General features: G+C 49.4%; 1 protein-coding gene across 42 annotated transcripts in view; it reads right to left on the bottom strand.

Annotated features, from left to right (window-relative positions):
• Positions 1-5,047: 5,047 nt before the first annotated feature.
• Positions 5,048-22,133, bottom strand: part of MKNK1 (MAPK interacting serine/threonine kinase 1) — a 46,905-nt gene continuing 29,819 nt past the window's right edge. For 23 of the 42 annotated variants that reach the window (XM_063607742.1, XM_063607746.1, XM_063607765.1 and 20 more), the window contains 8 exons: positions 19,670-19,774; positions 19,024-19,146; positions 16,052-16,107; positions 12,653-12,748; positions 10,269-10,463; positions 9,105-9,269; positions 7,861-7,904; positions 5,048-6,426 (listed from right to left, as the gene is read on the bottom strand). In XM_063607742.1, the coding sequence (XP_063463812.1) occupies positions 6,201-6,426; positions 7,861-7,904; positions 9,105-9,269; positions 10,269-10,463; positions 12,653-12,748; positions 16,052-16,107; positions 19,024-19,146; positions 19,670-19,774 (1,010 nt within the window). In that variant the 3' untranslated portion in view covers positions 5,048-6,200. The remainder of the gene's footprint in view (positions 6,427-7,860; positions 7,905-9,104; positions 9,270-10,268; positions 10,464-12,652; positions 12,749-16,051; positions 16,108-19,023; positions 19,147-19,669; positions 19,775-22,133) is intronic. The other 19 variants (XM_063607804.1, XM_063607749.1, XM_063607787.1 and 16 more) reach the window with 4 other exon arrangements.

Below are 22,133 nucleotides of genomic sequence, written 5' to 3'. Positions count from 1 at the left end.
GGTGCCGGGAGTGGGAGGCTGGGTCATGGTTGGTGCCTTCCCATCCGCTGAACTGAGCACCTGCACCCAGCCTGTCTGAGTTACTTGCAGGATGCCCCACCCCAAGGCTGGGCAGTGGTCACCAATGCAGCCTAGCCCTGAGCCCTGTCCCGGCCCCCAGTTCCAGCCTTTATCATTCATTGCATTATTTGGCCCTTTATGGATTGGGGACCCCCCAGTCCCAGAATATGGCCCCGGCCTGGTCCTGCACCTGGGCACAATTCCTAGGGTCCCATAATCCTGCTCGGAGTCCCGTCGCCAGCCTCCCTGGCCTCTCTTTGGATGCCCCCTCTCTGCACCGCATCTGCAGTCTCATATTGCCAGGCTCAACTTCTTGTTCCTCCACCTGCCTCCATGGCTGCCCTGTTCTTGTTCTATCTCTTCTGTAGACTGAGAGCCCCTTGAGGGCAGGTTCCAGGAGTGAGCTCCCCAGAATGCTGTGGCTGGGAGGGACCTGAGCTAGGCTTCTGGACATGAGGACAGAGTTCAGGGAGAGGGCTTGGACTGCACAACCACCTCCAGTCATCAAAGAGGAGGGGTGTGGACAAAAGGGAACCTCTGTCTCTAACAAGAGGCATTCCTTGTGTGTGGAGAAGGGGGCCTGAGAAGGCCCAGGGTCACCTGAGTGCAGCTTCGGCTCATGATGAGTCTGTAGAGAGGGGTGACTGCAGCACACAGATGGGCCCTGGACTGTGTTCCTGTTCCCCACAGAGGGAACACCCCCGGAGCTGGGCATTCCCCAGCCACGGTGCTGCTGCCAGCATCCGCTGTGCCTCCTGCCTGGATGAGATCTGATTATTCCTCTAATTAGGCATCAAATCATAGCCCATGTCTCTGTCACACATAATTGATCCCCCACTGACTTAGTTTTAGAAGGAGCCACCAAAATAATTGTCCATGAAACGTGTTCCTTGCTCCTCTCAAAGTCTAAGGCTGAGGGCGACTCTCTCACACCCTCACCAAGATAGAAGCTCTTGGGGCCGCGTTTTCCACCTCGCACTATGGGGCTCGGGCCAGCCATTCCACCTCCCTGAGCCCACTGCCTTGTCTGGTGATGGGGATGGGGGTGGCAGAGGCACCTGTGCACTGCTTCAGATCTCAGAAAACACTGTGATCTCAAAGGAGAGGCACGTTAAGCCTTTTTCAGTTCCAAGATCACAGAACCAGGGCTGTCCCAGCTCTTCATACAGGTGGGGAATCCAAGACATGGGGAGACAGAGGAATTGCCCCAGAGTCCTCATGGATTCTGCCCCTCTGGGAAGTACTCTGGCCTATCTGCCCCTGAATTTCAACACTGTCTTAGTTGAGGTGGGAGGAACTGGCAGCCCCACCTTCAGAGGGAGACACTGAGTTAAAAAATTAGTCAAGGGACCAGGCACTGTGGGATTACAATCCCAGCACTTTGGGAGGCTGAGGCGGGAGAATTGCTTGAGGCCAGGAGTTCAAGACCAGCCTGGGAAACATGGTGAAACCCTGTCTCTACAAAAACAAAAATTATCCAGGCACAGTGGTGTGTGCTTGTAGTCCCAGCTACTTGGGAGGCTGAGGTGGGAGGATCGCTTGAGGAGGAGGTTGCAGTGAGCTGAGATCACACCACTGCACTCCAGCCTGGGTGATGGGTGTGGAATCCTGGCTCAAAAAAACAAACAAAACAAAACAATGAAAATCAGTCAAGGCCTGCCTCTTTCCCTCAGGACCAGGAGTGCATCATTAAAGGTTCCCAAAACAGTTGTGATGTAGAGAGGGAGGCCTGCCAATTCTTTCCTCAGTTTGGGCTATATCATCTCTGAAAAAGAAAATGTATGTGTGTCCTTGAGTGACATGCTCAGAGCAATAGGTAAATGAGTTCAGGAACCTCTCTGTGAGCCATGCTGAGAGGGAGGCCCAAGGCACTAGGGCTCCATCGCCCCACCAACCCTCCACCCCTCCCAAGGATTGGAGCCTCCCCGCTGAACCTGGGTGCTCTTGGAGGCCACAGTTCTCAGGCATGGCAAGGCCACGGGCACATTGCTGGATTCCATCACCCAGTCTCTCCTCTCTGTCTCCTGCTGAGGCAAGGGCTGTAGAGCGTCTGCCCATGCTCCTTCCTTCTCAGTGCACCAAGTCCAAGTGTGGCGTGGGGGTGGGGAGGAACAGTGGGCGAAAAGGCCCCAGTTTGGTTTGGTTCTGTTTATTTTCCTTGAGGGGTGAGAACCCTGGAAAAGAGCGTGATTAATTCACCAATCCACCGGGGGACGGGTAGCTTTCTTGGACCATTTGGAAGCTGAAGTCAGGGAAGTGGCTTCCAAGGCAACTGCTACCATGGCAACAAGAGTGCCAGCCTTTGGGGGACCTTGCTCCTCGGCCCCCTCCAGACCTGAAGCGGCTGGAGTGCTGGCATGGGACCAAGGCACCACTATTCATGGGGCTGGGTGTGGGAGGGCTGTCGGCCAGGAGGGAGGAGGCGCCCCCAGAGCCCAGGCAGGTAGACATACAGAGGGACAAAAACTGGACAGTCCTTGTGCCCAGAGGCCGTCAGACTGGAGTCCTCAGGATCCAGCTGAATCAGGGCTGGGGCTGGGGCCAAGGCCTGATCACTAGGTTTGAGAAGAGAGACCTGAGGTTTGAGACACTCCAACCGGCTGGGACCAGTGCTCTCCTTCTAGGCCCCGCCGACGCGTGAGCTCTGGAGCTGGGGAGCTGCCTTCCATTATCGCAGATCCTATGTCTGGAAGGGGCTCTGTGGTCTCAGAGCCTCCTCAGTGCGTCTGCTGGATCTGCCTCTGTCCAGCAGAGCCAGGACTTCCAAGGTCACCAGTGAATAGTGGCAGAGGCAGTACTGGAGCCCAGGGCTCCGGTCCCAACTTCAGGCTCTTCCTGTTGTGCCACAGCTGCCCCTCTGGGCCAGGGACTGCATCCTGGAGGGGTGGAGCAGCCTGTCCGCCGGAGGATCCCACAGAGGGACAGAGGCCTGGCTCATCTTAAGAGGCCCAGACCTATCTCCACAGCACACAGTGCTTCTGTAGAGTGCTCCCGGAGCCAAGGACCAGGGAGGGCTCGTCTCTAGCACTGGGACTATGAGTTGTGTAATTCTGCCCTGGTAGATAACAGTAAATACAGGAGTCCCCCATTATCCCTCGCGGACACGTTCTAAGGCCCTTGGTGGATGTCTCAAACCGTGGACAGTACCAAACTCTATATATACTATGATTTTTCCTATACATACATATCTGTGATAAAGTTTAATTTATAAATTAGGTATAGTAAGAGATAAAATAGAACAATTGTAACAATATATTGTAATAAAAATTATATGGATGTGGTCTCTCAAAATATCCTATTGTGTTGTACTCACCTATTTTGACCACAGGTAACTGAAATTATGGAATTAAGCGAAACTGTGGATCAACGGGGACTACTCGATTAGCTAAAACTATAATAGCTAACATTTATGGAGCACTTACTATGTGGGCCTGGAACTGCTCTCAACACTTTGCATTTATTAATTTGTAACTTTCACAACAGTACCATGAAGTAAGCACTATCATCCCCATTTAGAGTTGAAGAAACTGACTCTCAGAGATTAAGTAACTGGCCCAAGCCCCAGAGCTAGTAAGTGGCAGAGCTGGGATTTGAATGCAGGCAGCACAGCGCGGGGTCCCAAGCCTTCCTGGAGGGAATTCCAGTTCCACCATTGCTAGCTGTATAGCCCTGGGCAAGCTATTTTTCCTTTCTCTACTTGGTTTTTCATGTCAAGTGGGATAAAATAATAGTACCTACCTCAGAGGACTGCTGAGAATTAAATGCTAATGCCCTTAAACTTCTTAGAAAGTACCTGTTACTTAGTAAGTGCATGACAATGCTGGCAAAACCAAGGTCAGCCAAAATCAAGGTCATGGAGTTTAAGCAGAGCCATGCAGGATGAGAGGGACCTTGCCAGGTGGGCCAGGCTGGGGAGGTGGGCTGAGAAAGGGCACAGCTTGAGCCAAGGCACAGATGGGGAGTTGCAGCTGGGCAGGGTGTGGGCCAGGGGTGGAGAGTGCCTGACCCAGGAAGCCCCCTTGAAGACACGTTCCTGTTGGGCCTCCCACTAGGCCGGGCTGGAGTTCAGGAATAGAACTCACATCCTGGTTCTGGGTCTCCAGGGGCTGGGAGTCTGTGGGCCAAAAGGATCAGATTTTGCAGGTCTGTTTTCCTCACCAAGCCCACTCCAGGTAGATGAAAAAGGGATGTGAGGGTGTCAGGGTTACTGTCAAGGGAAGACTGTCAACAAACAGTATGTATCATCAACGGGGAGGCATTCATGGCGTAGGACAGCTGGGGGCCTGGCCCGTCACCTGTCCCAAGTGAAGAGCCCCTAATCCCATCTCCCCTCTCTGCCATCCCGAGGGAGGGCAGCTGTCATCAGCACCCAGTCCACTGCCCACTCAGACCTCCCTTGCCACCTCCTTGGGAACTTATAAAGGTCCTTTCCACCCCAGTCCTCTCCTGTCTGGCTCTGATGATCGCCTAGGACAATGAGCACTAAAGTCCTTTGCATGATGTACATGAGGGCTGTGGATAGGAGGTGCCATTTTTCTTTGTTGCATAGTCCCGGGCACATGACACACCCTTGATAAAGGCTTAGTAATGCTTTAGACAGAGGAGAAATTTGTTTCCTGCTTGTGGGCTGCTGGGCACAGAGGACATCTATTAAAGTACATTCTGGTCTCCTGTGTCATGGTTGCTGACACCACCTCTACCACTTGATGGGGAGATCCTAGAAAGCAGAGGCTGTTTCTTACTCATTTCTGGGTCCTGGCTCAGAAGAAGCAATTGATAAAAGTTTGATGAATTTCATTTCCTCACCTAGGGAAAAAAAAAGCAATTTCTCCTTCACTTTGTTTTTTTGGGTCAAATATGGTTTTTATTCAGGGGTCCCAATAAGAGATACCTTCTGCCCACCTGGCTGGACTTAGCCCCAGTTTAGAAGGCCAGTCTCCTCCTCAGGTCTGCAGGTAAAAAAAAGGACCACCAAATAGGCCACACATAGCATTTCAGTTTTATTAAAATAAGCACAATGTATAAAAGCACCGTGGTGTTGTATAAACGTCTGCCTGACAAATGCAAATCTATTTTCTTTATGTAACTCAATAGTTCCACTTATCTGAATGGCTGTACCTTCATGCACACGGGCAGCAGGCACTGCATTGCTCAAACAGGGAAGTGAGGCTTCACCCTAGTGTGGCTTCACCTTAGGCACAGAGCTCTATCTAACTGCCCAGATCTGTGCCACCCACACAAGACCTGGGGACACAGCAGCAGACACCGATGCTGTCTCTAAGTTCATCACAGGAACAGCTTAAAATCAGAATAATAGAGAACTGCTGATTAAAACACAAGTGCATGGACATTCCAGAAAGGAGAGCAAGCCGTTCCACTCTGGGAAGTTCATGGGCTTGCAGTGGAAGTTTAAGGTATCATCTTTGCTGGAACAGCATGGTTAAAAACACCAAACTTTTTTTTTAAAAAAACGATACTACTGACTTTAGCAGCAATCACAAACAAAGGGGATGATAAACGAGGGATACATTTCGGTCACAGCAAAGAAAGATTATGTGCTTTTCCGTGCTGCAGACCGGAAGACTGATTTGATTTCCTGAATGAGGAAGGCTCCTTGCCCTTCCCTGAATTGAGGGGATGGCTTTGCTCAGCCAAGGGAGAAGACGGGCAAAGAGGACATCCGGAGGACAGAGGAAGGTGGAAGGACCGCCAGAGGAGGGTGACAGAGCAGAGAGGGAAGAGGCACGTGTCGGCAGCCTCTGTCAACTGATGCTTCTTGCTTCTCCCTGCAGGCTGCAATCCCAGCCGCCACAGCTACAGCGGTGAGAGCAGGCCGGATCCCAGATCTGCAGGCGGGTGAGCAGGTGGAGCCCAGCGAAGAGATGTTCCTGCTGCAGGCAATTATGCAAAGTGAGAAGTGATTGCTTTCCTTTTCAAAGACAACCCCTTTGGAAAAAGCTTTTTCCTCCAGGACCCTAGGGAAATGGGGGTTGATGGGAACTTCAGGGCCTTCGTAGATGAAAAAGCCTGAATGGAGCCACAGAGCAGAGGCTGCTGCCTGCTCAGCAGACTTTAGCCACACAGGTTTCCAGAGGACAATGCCTGGCCAGGCCTAGGGCCTATAAGGTGTGACAAGCATTTCAGAGTGCTGTGGGCGGGCTCCTGTCTTCACCACGGCCTGCCTGGGCCAGGGCCCGTCTCCGGGCCAGGCGTGACTTGCAGGGAGGGGAAAGCTTCATGGAGCAGAGGCCATCAGCTAGTGCCTCTGGCTCCTCTGCTAGTTCGTTCTCTTCGTGCTGAGATAGCTGGCGGTTAAGGGCGATGGCCTCAGCTGCGAAGAGTGTCAGGTCCATTGTGCTGCTGTTCCTGCAGGGCCAGGGGAAAGCACAGAAAAGAGGGTCAGGACTCTAGGGTCAGCCAGGCCAGCTCCAGGACACTCCCACTTGCTGCTGTGGCTCTACGCTCCCACCAGATTTCCCAGAGTCGGGACGGGCTGCTCTCTCCAAAGTAGTTCTTGCCTAGGTTTGGAATCTTTCTTGACTGAGGGATTTTAATTTGAGCCCCAAGTACCATCCCTGGACTTGATGGTAGGGGCAAGCTCCCCCTTCTCCTCAGAGCACCCTCCTCTGAGCTCCCACAACTCTACATACAGGTCTACCAGAGGCAGAGACTGGGCACATGAAACATACCTGTCCCTCCCTCTCCCAGCCCGCGTGGGGAAAAAGCTCCCAGAGCAAGGCCTGCGCCGCTTATGCCACGTCCCCAGCACCTAGCTCAGGGCTAGCGTGGACAGGCACTTTGGGTTTGCAGAATAAATCTTCTAAGGCGGATCTGAGGTTTGGCATCTAAAGGCATCTGGAGGCTGCTCTAGAGAGTCAGGTAGGAACCCAAATTGGGCAATAGCAACTGGGTCACACGAATTGCGATTATGGAGGTGTAAGACTTCCTTGTGTAGCTCCTAAAAGCTGGCCATGAGGCTGGTGCCAAAAAGGTTTCCCACACTGCTTAGCCCTGGCTTTTTGGGAACAGGGCAGTCCAGCTGTAAAAGGGCTCCAGAGTCAAACAGCCCAGGGCTGCTGTGTGGCCTTAAGCAAGTTAACTTGATTGCCACTCCTCACCTCTCTCATCTAGAACACCTCTCTTAAATTCATCGTGAAGATTATGGATATAATTATATCCAGCCCTTAGCACCACGTCTGACATGTGGTAAGGACTTACTATTTTTTTTGAGACAGATGCTTGCTCTGTTGCCCAGGATGGAGTGCAGTGGCGCGATCGCAGCTCACTGCAACCTCCGCCTCCTGGATTCAAGCGATTCTCCTGCCTCAGCCTCCCAAGTAGCTGGCATTACAGCACCTGCCACCATGCCTGGCCATGGTAAGGACTTAATCCTGGTGGCCACTATTATCACTGTCCGTCTAGTACCGTACGTGCTCCTCACTTCTGCTCCTTTCATTAAATACAAGGGTAGAGGGAAGCCTTGTGTGAATAACCCATGGGTAAGGTCTGTCTTTGGGCTGTAAGTTACAGTTCAATGGGCAAAACAGGTTTTTTTTTCCTGCCAACAGTGCTAGGAGGGGCCTTAAGGTGCCGGAGGGCAGAGGAACCAATCTAGGTGAAGGAAGGGAAGGGTGGGAGATAGATCCAGAGTAGAGGAAAAGAGAGTGAGGAGGGGAAATGGGCAGGGAGCCCCTTTGGAGAAAGCTACCTGAGCCTAGAGATGGGCTCCCCCGGCCCCCACCCCCATGGTGGCTGAGAGCTTGAGGAAGAGCATGGCATGGGGGTGGTCAGAGCATTTACCTCTGGAGGACTTGCGGCGTGGGGAGTCCCTTTTCTGGAGCTTGCTAGAATGGGAAGGACAGATGTGTAGGTAAAGCACTGCTCCCTCCTTTCAAGAACTGCCCCACCCAAGCCAGCAGTGGGTAGGTTACTATAGGCTGCTGGCGCAGCACAGGGAAATGGCTATGCTTGCTTGCAGGGTCAGGCCTCCCAAGCAGAGAGCAAGAAAGGTACAATCTGCAGCCGCAGCCCCCAACATAGCTGCTTCTGCATGGAGAGCCCCTCTTTCCCTTTGCCTGGCAAAGTCCTAATCATCCCCCAGGACCCAGCTCAAGGGTCACTTCCCCTGTGACACACATTTCCCCTTCCTTGCCACTTTCCTGCCTCAGTCTCAGGCCCAGGGTGGGGAGTGGGGTCCTGATCCCTTTGTGCCCCTAGCACTTTTCAGAAGCCTTTATCATGCTGTAACTTATCCCCTTGTCTACTTCTCTCCACTAGAGCACAGAGACAGGGACTGGGTCTCACTTGTCCCTCTGGCATGTGGCAGGTGCTCACTTATGGGTCTGGGAATGAGCCAGTTAGACACTCAAACTGGGTCCCCATCTGTAACATAGGATGGCAATGCTTGCCTCCTTCCACTGGTAGGGTCACTGAGGCTGGCCAGGGCCTGGCACACCAAGGAGACCAGTAAGTCATGGGAGCATCTGGCAGACCCCTTGGAGGGCAGAGGTCAGGTATTGTGAGTAGCCAAGGAGGATTTTTAAAAATGTTTTCTAGTGAAGACATGAATTCTAAGCTTAGGGAAAAAATACGATCATTTGCCTTTCAGGCCAGCTGTACCCAGACTCCCAGACCATGAGGAGAACCTATGTGCCCCAACTCGGCCACACAACAATCAGCGCAGCACGGCCTTGCTCACTTCTGGGTGCTCTCAGCGAATGATGCTTCTATATAAGAGGAGGATGCTACAGACTTCAAATGACAATAGGATGCTTGCGGGGCTGGGTGCATGTACCAAATCCCCAGAGGACTCTGTTGGGGCTTAGTCTGTGGCCAAGTTTACAGCCAACTCTATGGCCTATAAGGGGCTCAGTCTGGGGTAACAGGAGTCGTCGATTCACTCTACACACTCAGGGATAGACGCTGTCCTCTTCAGCTGCACCAGCCACAAGGCTGGTGCTCAGCACTCACTGGCATGACAGCTTCCTTGTGGCCATGCCACAGGCCTGAAGTGGTGGAAAACACCCCTCCCTGGAGTCACTCACCCCCTGCACCCATGGGTGCTGCAGAACTTGGGCGGCGCTAAGTCTCTGCTTTGCATCTCGCACCAGGAGCTTGGAGATGAGGTCTTTGGCCTCACTGGAGATGTGTGCCCAGTCCTTGTCAGGAAACTCATACTTGCCTTCCTGGATGCTTTCAAACAGCTTGTTCTAGGTACAAAAGATTCCTCCTGAGGCCACACTGCCAGGGATGGGCAGGATGTGCCTGTCATTGTTTTGATCAACCGGCTTCAATTGATCTCAGCTGTAGTTGCAGCTCATGGCTTGGGGATGCCACAGACTGGGGCCTCTTCCCAGACTCACCCCGCACTGTCCCCTAGATGATCAAACTATATAGAATGCCCTTGGCAGGCCAGGATGGCTATGCCCTTGGTGGGCTGGATGGGTGATGAGTGGAGATCGCCCATAGAACAAAGCCCAAATTCCTTGGCTCTTCCTAGAGGACTCTCTGTGAACCTCTCAGGCCTTATCTCCCACTACCACCAACCTACTACTCCACTCTTCCTTCCTAGACACTCCAGCTATTTCATGTGCCCACATCTATGCCCGTGCTGTTCCTTCTACTTGTGATTCTTGTCCCTCTTCCCCAGGGCAGGATGCACCCTTTAAGAGTCAGTTCAGGGCTGGGCGTGGTGGGTCACACCTGTAATCCCAGCACTTTGGGAGGCCGAGGCGGGAGGATCACAAGGTCAGGAGATGGAGACCATCCTGGCTAACATGATGAAACCCCGTCTCTACTGAAAATATAAAAAATTAGCCAGACGTGGTGGCCGGCGCCTGTAGTCCCAGCTACTCGGGAAGCCTAAGGCAGGAGAATCGCTTGAACCCAGGAGGCAGAGGTTGCAGTGAGTCGAGATCGTGCCATTGCACTCCAGCCTGGGCGACAGAGCGAGACTCCATCTCAAAAAAAAAAAAAAAAAAAAGTCAGTTCAGGCATGATCTTCTAACAATCCTGCCCTGAACTCCCAGCTGGGCGGAGTGTCTGATTATCTCTATTTTACCTTGTGGCCACCGTGACAGGAGGGGGAGAGGGCACTACGAGCCCCCATCCCGATCAGGAACGCTCTCCCAGCCCAGTCCTGCTTGGCATCCCCCAACCACACTGACCCCTAGCAGGGTCTACGCAGTGCTCCCTGGGGCCGCACTCACCTGGCACACCCTGCAGACCTCGCCCCGGTCCCAGCCACAGTCGGCCCCGCAGTGACCCACGAAGGGCGGGTAGCCACTCAGCATGATGTAGAGGACCACGCCCAGGCTCCACAGGTCACAGCGCTTGTCGTAGAATGTGGCCTGGTCCGTGAAGACCTCCACTACCTCAGGGGCCATGTATTCTGCAGAGCCACACTGTGGGGGCCAGGGTTGGGGGAGGGGGAGATGGCAGAGAACAGAGAGGCTTAGTTACAGCAGAGGGGATGGCAGAGAGCAGACTGTGATGGGACTGGAGCAGGAGGCTGGAAGGATGGGATACAGATCAGGAAGGCCAGCCAGTGAGCCGCCTGATGCCACCAAGGCATCTGCAGACTGAGCTCCATCATTCTCCATCATCCAGAGGAGCAGCTCAGGTCACCTTATCCTTCCAGTTCCTCCTCCAGTAGGCAAAGACCCTTGGCCAAGAAGTTCCAGGAATCTCCCCCTGCTTCAGCTTCCTATAAACAGATATTTCATGTACAGGTACTTAAATGCACCAAGAATATGGCTCTGGGAAGGAGATCCAGTTCCACACAGCAAGATTTCTTAAAGTGAATCCTGTCATGCTCCCCTGCTAGCTCAGAGCAGGAAGTGTAACAATTAAGAGACCGTCAAAACTACAAAGCTCTTAGAACAAATCCAACCTTCCCACCCCTCCCATTTATAGATGGCAAGGGCAAGGCCAAGAACGGGACAGGGATCTGTTTGAGCACATCAATGGCAGCCCTAGGACCAGAATCCAATATTCCTTTCTCTCACCCTTGTGTAGAAAGCGGCTGATAGGAATAAAACACGTTCTTTTTGCTCCACTCTTCATTATTTCAGGCTCACCAAGAAACAACCACCTCCCGCCTCCACACACCCTGCAAAACTAATTTGACTGAAAGATGGTAAGTGTTCTCAAGAGAGGATATTTTCTTTGTTATTGTCAATTAGAATTAATGACTTTGAAAACAAGGTAGTCCAGTGTGTTAGAAGCTAAGAAAGAAACATTCCTGATAATGTTGTTTAGAATAAGATACAACACAGGCATATTAAATATGCCCTTAAAGGGCATGTCTTAAAAGGGTTATTAGGGGCCGGGCGTGGTGGCTCACGCCTGTAATCCCAGCACTTTGGGAGGCCGAGGCGGGTGGATCACAAGGTCAGGAGATCGAGACCATCCTGGCTAACATGGTGAAAACCCGTCTCTACTAAAAATACAAAAAATTAGCCAGGCGTGGTGGCGGGCGCCTGTAGTCCCAGCTACTCGGGAGGCTGAGGCAGGAGGATGGCATGAACCCAGGAGGCGGAGCTTGCAGTGAGCCGAGATCACGCCACTGCACTCCAGCCTGGGCAACAGAGCAAGACTCTGTCTCAAAAAAAAAAAAAAAAAAAAAAGGGTTATTAGGAAAATTTACTTGTGAAGCATACAAATCTCAAAAGAATCATAATTATACTCTATTAGTTATACAAGAGATGTTTTAGGAAGAAGTAGCTCCAAGCAGCACCATCTGGTCATGAAATGTGAAATCAGAGAAGCAAACAGGCTAACTTGGCCAAGCGATCCCATGTGCATATAGCCTGAGACCTCACAGTTCCCACCACAGAGAGACTATCCTGTCCAGTCAGGGAGAACAGCTCTCCATCCCCCATCACAAGGGGGCTGCGCTGTGCCTTCAGCAGTGGGAATAGGACTTACAGAACTACCCAAATGCTCATATGCAAAAGGGCTGGCCTGGGAGTAGGGTCCATTTTCACCTGGGTCAGGAGTCAGGGTTCAGCCTGTGGTTTTTTTTTTTTTTTTTTTTTTTTTTTGAGACAGAGTTTCGCTCTTGTTGCCCAGGCTGGAGTGCAATGGTGCTATCTCGGCTCACCGCAACCTCCGCCCCTCGGGTTCAAGCGATTCTCCTGCCTCAGCCTCCCAAGTAGCTGGGATTACAGGTGTGCGCCACCATGCCTGGCTAATTTTATATTTTCAGTACAATGGGGTTTCTCCATGTTGGTCAGGCTGGTCTCAAACTCCTGACCTCAGGTGATCTGCCTGCCTCAGCCTCCTAAAGTGCTAGGATTACAGGCATGAGCCACTGCAAACGGCCAGCCTGTGCTTATAGATATAATTTGTCTCTTCATCAGCAGAGAGGACCCACCCCAAACTAACAGTCCAAGTGTCAGTTTCGTTAGCAACTAAGGGGTCAGGGGAGGCTTGAGAGCCACGAACACAGAGCAGCAAGCAAAATGATCACTCAGGCAGCAGGAAGATAGGTCCACTTGGTTTTCCATCCTTAACCCTCTGTTCTGGACCTCCCAGCTCTGGATCAGGGAAACACTCCAAATACTTAGGAGCCCAGAGGAAGCATACGTACTGGGGTGGTCAGCTCTGGTGTGGTTATGGGGGTACAGGAGTTGTTCAGTTTCATCCCACTGCCCAAGTCAAAGTCACAGATTTTCACTGGAGACACCTGAAGAGGAAAACAGAAGACAGGGTCACAGATATAAGAAACTACGGGGCAAGAGGAGCCAGGCATGGCTGTACGGGTGCATGGCTCCGTGGCTGTCACACTGCAGCTGGTTTTATCAGGTCATGTTTGCTCTCCGGAGGTTAACAAGAAGTCCCCTGAGGATTTCTTCCCAAGTGTCTTATTCCCTGAGCTCTCTTATTTCCCAACTAAGGGAAAAATGGGTGGACTATTTGGTGTCAGATTATTGTGAACTCAGACTGAAGGAAGTATGGAACTCTTGCTGGCAAATGATGGTACAGGTTGCAGCACAGCAGCTAGGGAAGTTACTGCGTACTCCTGAGAAGACAGACTTCTTGCAGCCCATTCAGTGGAGTGTAAAGGAGCTTTCAGTAAAACCTCTGACCGCCTCAGGTGGCTTAGGGTGACCAACTTGTCTTGGGTGGCTTGCTTGGGACTTGATCAGTTTAAACACGGAAACTCCTGCGTTCCAGGAAACCCCTCAAGCCTGGGAAAACTGGGATGGTTGGTCACCGTAGGTGGCATCAACACAGTAACCAAGTCCACCAGAACTGGATGCTGTGCCTGAGACCACAGAGAGGTGCCTCATCTCTGGAGCCAACCAGGAGGGCAGTTTGGGCGCACACATGAGAATGGATGAGAATGGCCTACATGGCATGTAAGCAGCACAGCGAGTGAACTAAATGCTGGTTCTCTGAGACCCATGTCCTCGCCGGGAAGCCTGGGCAAGTCCCTCGACTTCTTTCTCTCCTTCCTTCCTCCCTCCCCTTTTCTCTATTTTTTCTTCTTTTCTTTTTCATTTAGCCTCTTATTAGTGGTAAAATATAAAGCATAAAATATGAGATTTTAGCCATTTTTAAGTAGACAGTTTAGTGGCATTAATTAAGTACATTCACAGGGTTGTGCAACCATCACCACGATCTGTTTCTAAAACTTTTCCATCACTCCAAACAGAAACTCTATACGCATTAAGCAGTAACTCCCATTCTTTCTTCCCCTAGCCCTGGGTAACTTCCAATCTGACTTTATTAATTAAGACTTTCTGTCTTTATTAATTTGCCCATTCCAGATATTTCATATAAGTAGATTTACACAATATTTGTCCTGTTATGTTTGGCTTATTTCACTTAGCATAATGTTTTCAAGGTTCATTCATGTTGCAGAATGTATCAAAACCTCATTCCATTTTATGGCTGACTAGTATTCCACTGAATGTATGTACCACATTTTGTTTATCTGTTCAGCTGCTGATGACCACTTGAGTTGTCTCTACCTTTTTGGCTGTTGTGAACAATGCTGTAATGAATACTGCTATACAAGTATCTGTTTTCAATTGTTTTGGGTAATACCTAGGAGTGGAATTGCTGGGTCATATGGTAATTCTGTGTTTAGCCTTTGAGGAACCGCCAAACTTTTCCACAGAAGCTGCACCATTATATAATCTCACCAGCAATGTATGAGGGTTACGATTTCTCCATAACCGTAACAACACTATTTTCCATTTTTTAAATTACAGCCTACCTAGTAGTATGTGGTGGTATCTCATTGTGGTTTTGACTTGCATTTCCCTAATGACTAAGGATGTTGAGCATCTTTTCATGTACTTGTTGGACATTTGTGTACCTTATTTGGAGAAATGTCTGTTCAAGTCCCGTGTCCATTTTTAAATTGGTTTGTCTTTTTGTTGTAGAGTTTTAGGAATCCTTTATATATTTTGGATATTAAACCTTGACCAGATATATGATCTGCAAATATTTTCTCACATTCTGTAGATTGTCTTTTCACTTTCTTGATAGATAATGTCCTTTGAAACTTAACCTCTCTTTTTCTTAAGAGACGGGGTCTCACTATATCATCCAGGCTGGCCTCAAACTCCAGGCTCAAGCAATTCTCCTACCTCAGCCTCCTGAGTAGCTGGGACTACAGGCATGCAACCGCTGTGACCAGCTAATTTTTAAATTTTTTGTGGAGATGGGGTCTCACTTTGTTGCCCAGGCTGTTCTTAAGCTCCTGGCCTCAAGGGATCCCCCCGCCTCAGCCTCCCAAAGTGTCGGGATTATAGGCGTGAGCCACTGCCTGGTCCCAATTATTCCTCTCTTTCACCTTGCCTTTCCTCACGTTCTTGTTTTGAGACAGAGTCTCTGCTGCCCAGGCTGGAGTGCAGTGGTGCGATCATGGCTCACTGGCTATACATGTTTCCTAACTTGAGTTTCAGTTTCCTCGTCCATAAAATGAAGGTAATAATAGTATCTACCTCATGATATTTCATAAACACGAAATAAATATAAGTGCCTGGCACAATGTAAGCACTCAAGAAGTGTTCACTGTAATTATTAGTAGTAATCATCATAATAATGATAAATTATAAAGGTCTACGACAGAACCAGTGACAGAAGTCACAAGATCTTATTTGAGTGAATCCATTATTATTCCCCATAAAAGAGTTGTGAGTAGCAGACTGACTCATTCATTCAAGGCCACCCCTTATTTATGAGCCACGGCTTCATCCAGACCACAATATATATGCTCTTGAATACACACATGTATATACACGCAGAGCTGTGAACGTGGGCCCCAACACCACCAGGGCCTAAATCTCTCCTAATAAACACAGAATTTGTCAAATTCATACACTTCCGTTTACTTAAAGAGATCTGCTTCACATAAGATTAAGTTGTTTGGCTGGGCGTGGTGGCTCACGTTTGTAATCCCAGTACTTTGGAAAGCCAAGGCAGGTGGATTGCTTGAGCTCAGGAGTTCAAGACCAGCCTGGCCAACATGGTGAAACCCTTGTCTCTACTAAAAATACAAAAATTAGCCAGGTGTGGTGGCACATGCCTGTTGTCTCAGCTACTTGGGGAGCTGAGGTGGGAGGACCACTTGAGCCTGGGAAGTCGAGGCTGCAGTGAGCTGTGATCATGCCACTGCATTCCAGCTTGGGTGGCAAAGTGAGACCCCGTCTCAAAAAAAAAAAAAAAAGTATTTACGACTTCCATCAACTGATATAAAGATAGGTGCATTAGACTAGAAAATATTAATTTTGTGCAGGTCTCATATATTTTCCAAACTCTCAGGCTTACATCAATCACACTGATGATCAAGAGCGAAGAAAGGACGAGGATGGGCAGAAACATCACACAGTAAGTGTAACATTCTCACATGTCCAAGACGATCAGTTCAAGTTGGTGTCTGAGGCCAACGGAACTGCTAACAATCCATCCTGAAAGCAAGGGTGGCTTCCTCGGTAAGTATAAACTATAACATTCCAAATCAGGCCCAAAGTACCTTTTCTGGAGATTCACACAATATATTTTCTGGTTTCAGATCACGATGAGCAATGCCTGACATGACAAAGAGCAAAAAAATGGTTAACATATGCACATAATTATCAAACATTCCACACACAATTAATTTTTTCCAAATGCTGTAGTTCGCAGATTAATTCCCAATTATGGTACATTAAAAAATCAACGAGCTGCAGGAGGCAGAAGTAACCAGCGACACAAACCAAAAGCACAGTTGATTCTGCGGGTTCTTTTGAAGAGGAGGCTTTAGAAGTCTGGCAGGGATAAGAAGAGCTAAATGAATCCCAGCCAGCCTACCCCTCAGTACCACAGTGACCACCAAGAAGAAGGCCTAATGCAGAGCAGAGCAGAGAGCTCTGCAAACGGCAATGCTTGGAACAGCAATGCAGAAATAATTAGTGCCTTGTTTAAGAGCATCTCAGGGGGCTTAACTGCTCTACCTCATTTCTTCTTGTGTGGCCGATTTAAAAAAAAAAATTCCTTCAGTGCAACTGTCTGAATGTTCAGAGGAGCAAGTGTTAGTTACCAAATCTCCCAAAGTGACCTATTCCCTTCTCACCTGCTTTGCATGTCCAAGGCAGCCCTGCCAGCAGCAGAGCAAAGACTGCTTTGGCACCAGGATGCTGTTATTTTTGTTTTTTAAAATAGAGATGGAGTCTCGCTATAGCCAGGCTGTTCTTGAAATCCTGGCCTTAAGCAATCCTCCTCCCTTGGCCTCCCTAAGCATGGGGATTACAGGTGTGAGCCACCTCGCTAGGCCCACCGAGGGTTGCTGTTTTTAAGAGAAAACCTCTGCACTTTGGCCAGGCCTCCTGAAGGCGACTGGAGATAGCAGCTTAGCCCATGAGGGGTTAACCTGCTGACCTGGCCAAGAAGGCACCTCGGGGAGAGCCCTCTTCTAACCAAAGAAAGGGACAAAGAACTAACTCAGGGTCATGGTGTTTTGGTGGAGGACACAGAAACCTCCCTTTCGTCTTTCCTTCCACAGCACATGCAGCACAGAGACAGGGCTGGAAGGCTGAGCAAGAGTCAGAGCTACAGTTGGAAGTATTGGAAAGCGGCAGCGGATTCTCGCGGTGATGGGAAAAGCAAAATCTGCTTCACTAAAACTCCCTCGGTGATCAACTTTTTCAGCAGTCCTCCGATTCCCGACTAGAAGGCAAAAGCCTGGCCCAGGCCACGGGAGGCACTTCACTAAAGAAGAAAAGCCTGAGCTCCAGCAAGCTCAGTAACTTCATCAGTCACCTAATTGAACGAGAACCCAGAGCAACTCAGTCCAGGCTGCACAAATTGAGTAGCACTGCTCTGCAGCTCGCTGCACTAAAAGTGAAAGATATTTTCCATTACAGCAAGTGCTCCCACAGAAGGATCACGAGCCACACATGGAGCCTTACTCTCCAAATAGGCGCCCATGGCCCAGTCGTCCCTTAGCCTAAGAACTCAGAGAGCCAGGCTGTAATAATGGGGCTGCCGTGTGAGCACAGCAGCCATCGAGCTGCTCCGGTTCATTTCCCAGAGGTTGAGCTGCAGTGTGTCCAGTATTTAAAAGTATGGAACTTGTTTCAGGGCTGACCCATTCTTGCCCAATTCATCTTCCCCGTGTGAAGTTATTTAGCAAACAGCCAAGTTCAGCTGGAAATCGTTTTTCATCCCCTCCAACTTCTAGTCACACGGGCAGCTGGCCAGCTACATGTTAACAAGCGCCTCAGAACTCCTAAGACACCACCGGCCTCTGTTCCCTTCAGTGCATTCTTGTAAATAAATAAATAATAAAACCTGCCTTTACCACCCCCTCCAAGGTGTGGATCTTGTAAAAAGCGTGACCCAGTTTTGCAATCTACAGAGGCAGCTTGGGGAGCAGTTGTAAATCTTTGTCAGGCAGGTGTTACCTCTATGCATCCCAGCTTTCAGAAACAGAGCTGATGCTATTCATCATGCTGCGGAAGGTACAGACACCCCCTTCTAGTTTTCATCCTAGGTGCAAGTCAGGGCCCCAACATGGGCACTGTCAGTATGCAGACCTCTTTCAGCCACTGGAGGAGGGAGGTGGGGTCAATGAACCTGAACCTCCTGGATACGCGCCACACTGGTCTGCACCAGATTGTGGGCACCAGGTGGGATGTGTGAGGGGCATGCCTACCACTGGTCCCGGGCACCCACAACCAACATGGCTGGCCAACATCTGCAACAGCAGAGGGGGCAGACCTAAGTCACAAGTTATTCATTTCACTCCCACCCCCACCAGGCAGAATGCTTTAAGGGAATTAATGTTAGGAATAAAAATGCTTTCTTCCTGGTGGGAGGTGAGGATGGAGGAAATCGTTATTTATTGAAGAACTATGACATACCAGGAACTATGCTCCATCTATGCTGCACATATACAATACAAACACAAGATACACATTTTTCATCTATAAAAAGCTTAGAATAGTGCCTAGCACATACCAAGTGCTATAGTGTTAACTACAGTCGATGATGTTATTATCTCAAATTCTCACCATAGGGTAGGCGTTATTACTGAGAGAACACATAGCTAGAAGAAAAGTGAAACCAGAATTCATTTTTTCCAGGGTACTGCTGTCAGGCAAATTAAAAAAAAAGTATGTAATAGTCAAACAGATTTATGGAAATGTAAAAACAATTTGTGGAAAGATTTAATTCACTACAAAAGTTCCTGAATAATCAGTCATAGGAAAGGGGCTGTAACCTGAAGCGTAAATCAAATATTAGTAACCTGTGAGTTACCAATGTGCTTTTCAACAGATACCTCAAATGTACATGTTAATAGAAAAGTATAAGCTGGGCACAGTGACTCACACCTGTAATCCCAGCACTTTGGGAGGTTGAGGCAGGAGGATCGCTTGAGCCCAGGAGTTTGAGACCAGCCTGGGCAACAGAGGGAGACCCCATCTCTACAAAAAAATACAAAAATTTCCAGGTGGTGGCACACACCTGTAGTCCCAGCTACTTGGGAGGCTGAGGTGGGAGGATCACTGGAGCCCAGGGAGGTTGGGGCTGCAGTGAGCCCTGATGGCGCCATAGCACTCCAGCCTAGGTGACAGAGAGAGACTTTGTCTAAAAAGGAAAAAAAAAGGAAAAAGAAAAATAGATTTTTCATTTACTGTGAAAAAGATATATTAAACTACATATATCCTATCATGCCCATTTTGAAAAGAGACAGAGGTGGTGTATTTTAAGACTAGAAGGAATAACATCAAGATATTCACACTAAGAAGGTTGTATTGTGTATGAGCTTTATATTCCTCACACGATAAGAATCTAAGAAAAGAAACATCATCCACACACAGTCACACATACCCTGTTCAATGTGAAATTTATTCTTTCTCCTCCCTGCTCCTTCTCCTGTATCCCTGTGCTGCTCAACAGCTTCACCACCCACCCACCATCCGCAGCATAAGCCTAGGAGCCATCCCTGGACTGTTTCTCCCCCAGCTCCCATGGGTGAGCATGTTCACACCTCAAGCTGCCTTCCAGCCACACCATCTCCTGCACCAGCCCTCTGCCTGGCCTACCACCTCCCTTGGTACCCAGAGGCTGGCCAGCCCAACCCACCCACCAAGGCAAAGGCTGGGTTCACCTTTGGTATGCAGGAAGTCAAGGGCAGCAGCAACGTCCCGCACCACTCGGCTGGCTTCTCGCTCATTGAAGTGCTTTTGCTTCTGGATGTGGGCTAAGATGGAACCTGGGGAGCAGAGGGGACACAGAAGAATGCCTTTTTGGGCTCTAGTAAGTATAAGTTGGTTTTTTTTTAGACAAAGTCTCACTCTGTTACCCAGGCTGGAGAGTAGTGGCACGATCTCGGCTCACTGCAACCTCCGCCTCCCGGGTTCAAGCGATTCTCCTGTCTCAGTCTCCTGAGTAGCTGCGATTACAGGCAGGCACCACCATGTCCAGCTAATTTTTGTATTTTTTTTTTTTTTTTTTAGTAGAGATGGGGTTTCACCATGTTGGTCAGGCTGGTCTCGAACTCCCGACCAAGTGATCCGCCTGCCTCAGCCTCCCAAACTGTTGGGATTACAGGCGTGAGCCACTGCGCCTGGCCGTATAACTTCTTAGAGGCCAAGTTTTCCCAAGTTTGGAAAACTTGGGGCGGGGACATAGGGATTCATCACTGACTCATCACTACCTGTCCAGCTCCAAGTGTGGGGCCTGGCACGGAGGAGGTACCAGCCTGTATGTCTGTTAAACAAAACTGGACTGCTCTCTTCTGTACCTGTCTATGAGGAGCTCAGAAGCGAGAGAGAACAACTATAAATAGGGCCAAAAAACACTAATGACGCTGAGGCTGATTTGGCTTCTGCAATCAAAAGGAATAAAACTGAAGGCACTTGGAGCTGAGGGGGCCTTTCTGCAGCAACATTTTCTCCCCTGCATCTGATCTCTGATCCAAACAAGAGCACAAACTTTCAAATGGAAACGCCACACCCTTGCCAGACATGTAAAGGCCTGGGAAAAGAGGGGAAAAATGGGTTTTCCTCCTGAGCTTTCCCATTCATTGTTTTGTTGGCAATGGCTAACATTTACTGAGTAGTTACTAGTGCCATGTGCTATGGAATACTCTTGAAATAAACTGTCTTATTCTCACCACAATTGGACAAAATGGGTAGTACACTTATTCTCGTTTTACAGAGGGAGATCCTGAAGCCAAAAAGAAAAATGGTTGAGCAACTTGCCCAAGATTACGCACCAGTAAGGGGTGAGGCCAGGACTTAGGCCCAGGGCAGTTAGGCCTCCGAGTCTGTGCAGACATCCCCCAGCAGGACTTGTGGTCTGACTGCTGCAGGGATGGACTCTCTTGAGCCAACCACACTGGGTCTGGCCTCAATAAGCTACATTAAGTTTACTGATATGGCGACAGAGGAGCTCATCTGCATGTAGCATTTCAAACATGTAATTAACAGTCAGTCATGTGTTATTGGGTGGTGCAGGGGCAGACACAGGCAGGAACATGTGGCTTGGCTTCATGTGGTTTATGTTTACTACTAGAAGCCAGCGTTTCTGGGCTGAAGGTATTATCTCTCTGTCCTAAAAATGGCACATGTCTACTGTTTTTCAGGGGGGATTGGGAGGGCATGAGAGAAGGGGAAGAACTGCCAAAGATTGTTCGCTTGCCAGATTAAACAACGGATCCCAATGTGCTAGGGAACATTCCCAGAAAACTGGCTCATGACTAGGTCCTAGCTTGCTCTGCTGTAGTGAGCCTCGTTTCCAAATCTGTTAAAAGGAAAAGCAGAGAATAATGCTTTACATACTTTTTTTTTTTTTTTTTTTTTTGAGACAGAGTCTCACTCTGCTGCCCAGGCTGGAGTGCAGTGGTGTGATCTCGGCTCACTGCAACCTCTGCCTCCCAGGTTCAAGCGATTCTTCTGCCTCAGCCTCCTGAGTAGCTGGGATTACAGGCATGTGCCAGCACGCCCAGCTAATTTTTGTATTTTTAGTAGAGCCAGGTTTCACCATGTTGGCCAGGCTGGTCTTGAACTCCTGACCTCAAGTGATCTGCCCACCTTGGCATCCCAAAGTGCTGGGATTATAGGCGTGAGCCACTGTACCTGGTCTACTCTACATACTTCTAAGACATCCCCCAGCATACCAAATTGTTTTAATAATATTAGCAGCCAACATTTATTGGGCCCTTAGTGCCTACCAGACACTGTCCTAAGCATTTCATATGAATTATCTCATTTAATCTTCACAGCAACCCAGTGAGGTAGGTGCTATCAATATCTCTATTTTATAGAAGGGAATATTGTTTAGAAAAGGTTAAGTGACTTGCCCAAGATCACATGGCTAGTAAGTGATGGAACTAGACATAACATAAGCTTTAGCTGTGTTGGTTTCTAAAGCACGCTCCCTCAACCACCAAGCCCCTCCGTGTGGCCCTCCATGCAGCTCCAGACATCCTAAGATTGGGGGAGTGATGGGAAGGGAAAGGGTTTCTCTACCCTACCTCATTATGTCAGAAAAGCAACTTAAGTATACACCCCAGTGATTATGTGTGTGGGTGATGGCATCTTTCCATCTGAAGGATGGCACGTTCTCAG

The sequence above is a fragment of the Pan paniscus genome, chromosome 1 (assembly GCF_029289425.2).
Source record: "Pan paniscus chromosome 1, NHGRI_mPanPan1-v2.0_pri, whole genome shotgun sequence".
NCBI lineage: Eukaryota > Metazoa > Chordata > Mammalia > Primates > Hominidae > Pan > Pan paniscus.
The sequence above is the reverse complement of the archived record's forward strand: the minus strand, read 5'-3'. Positions and strand labels throughout refer to the sequence as shown.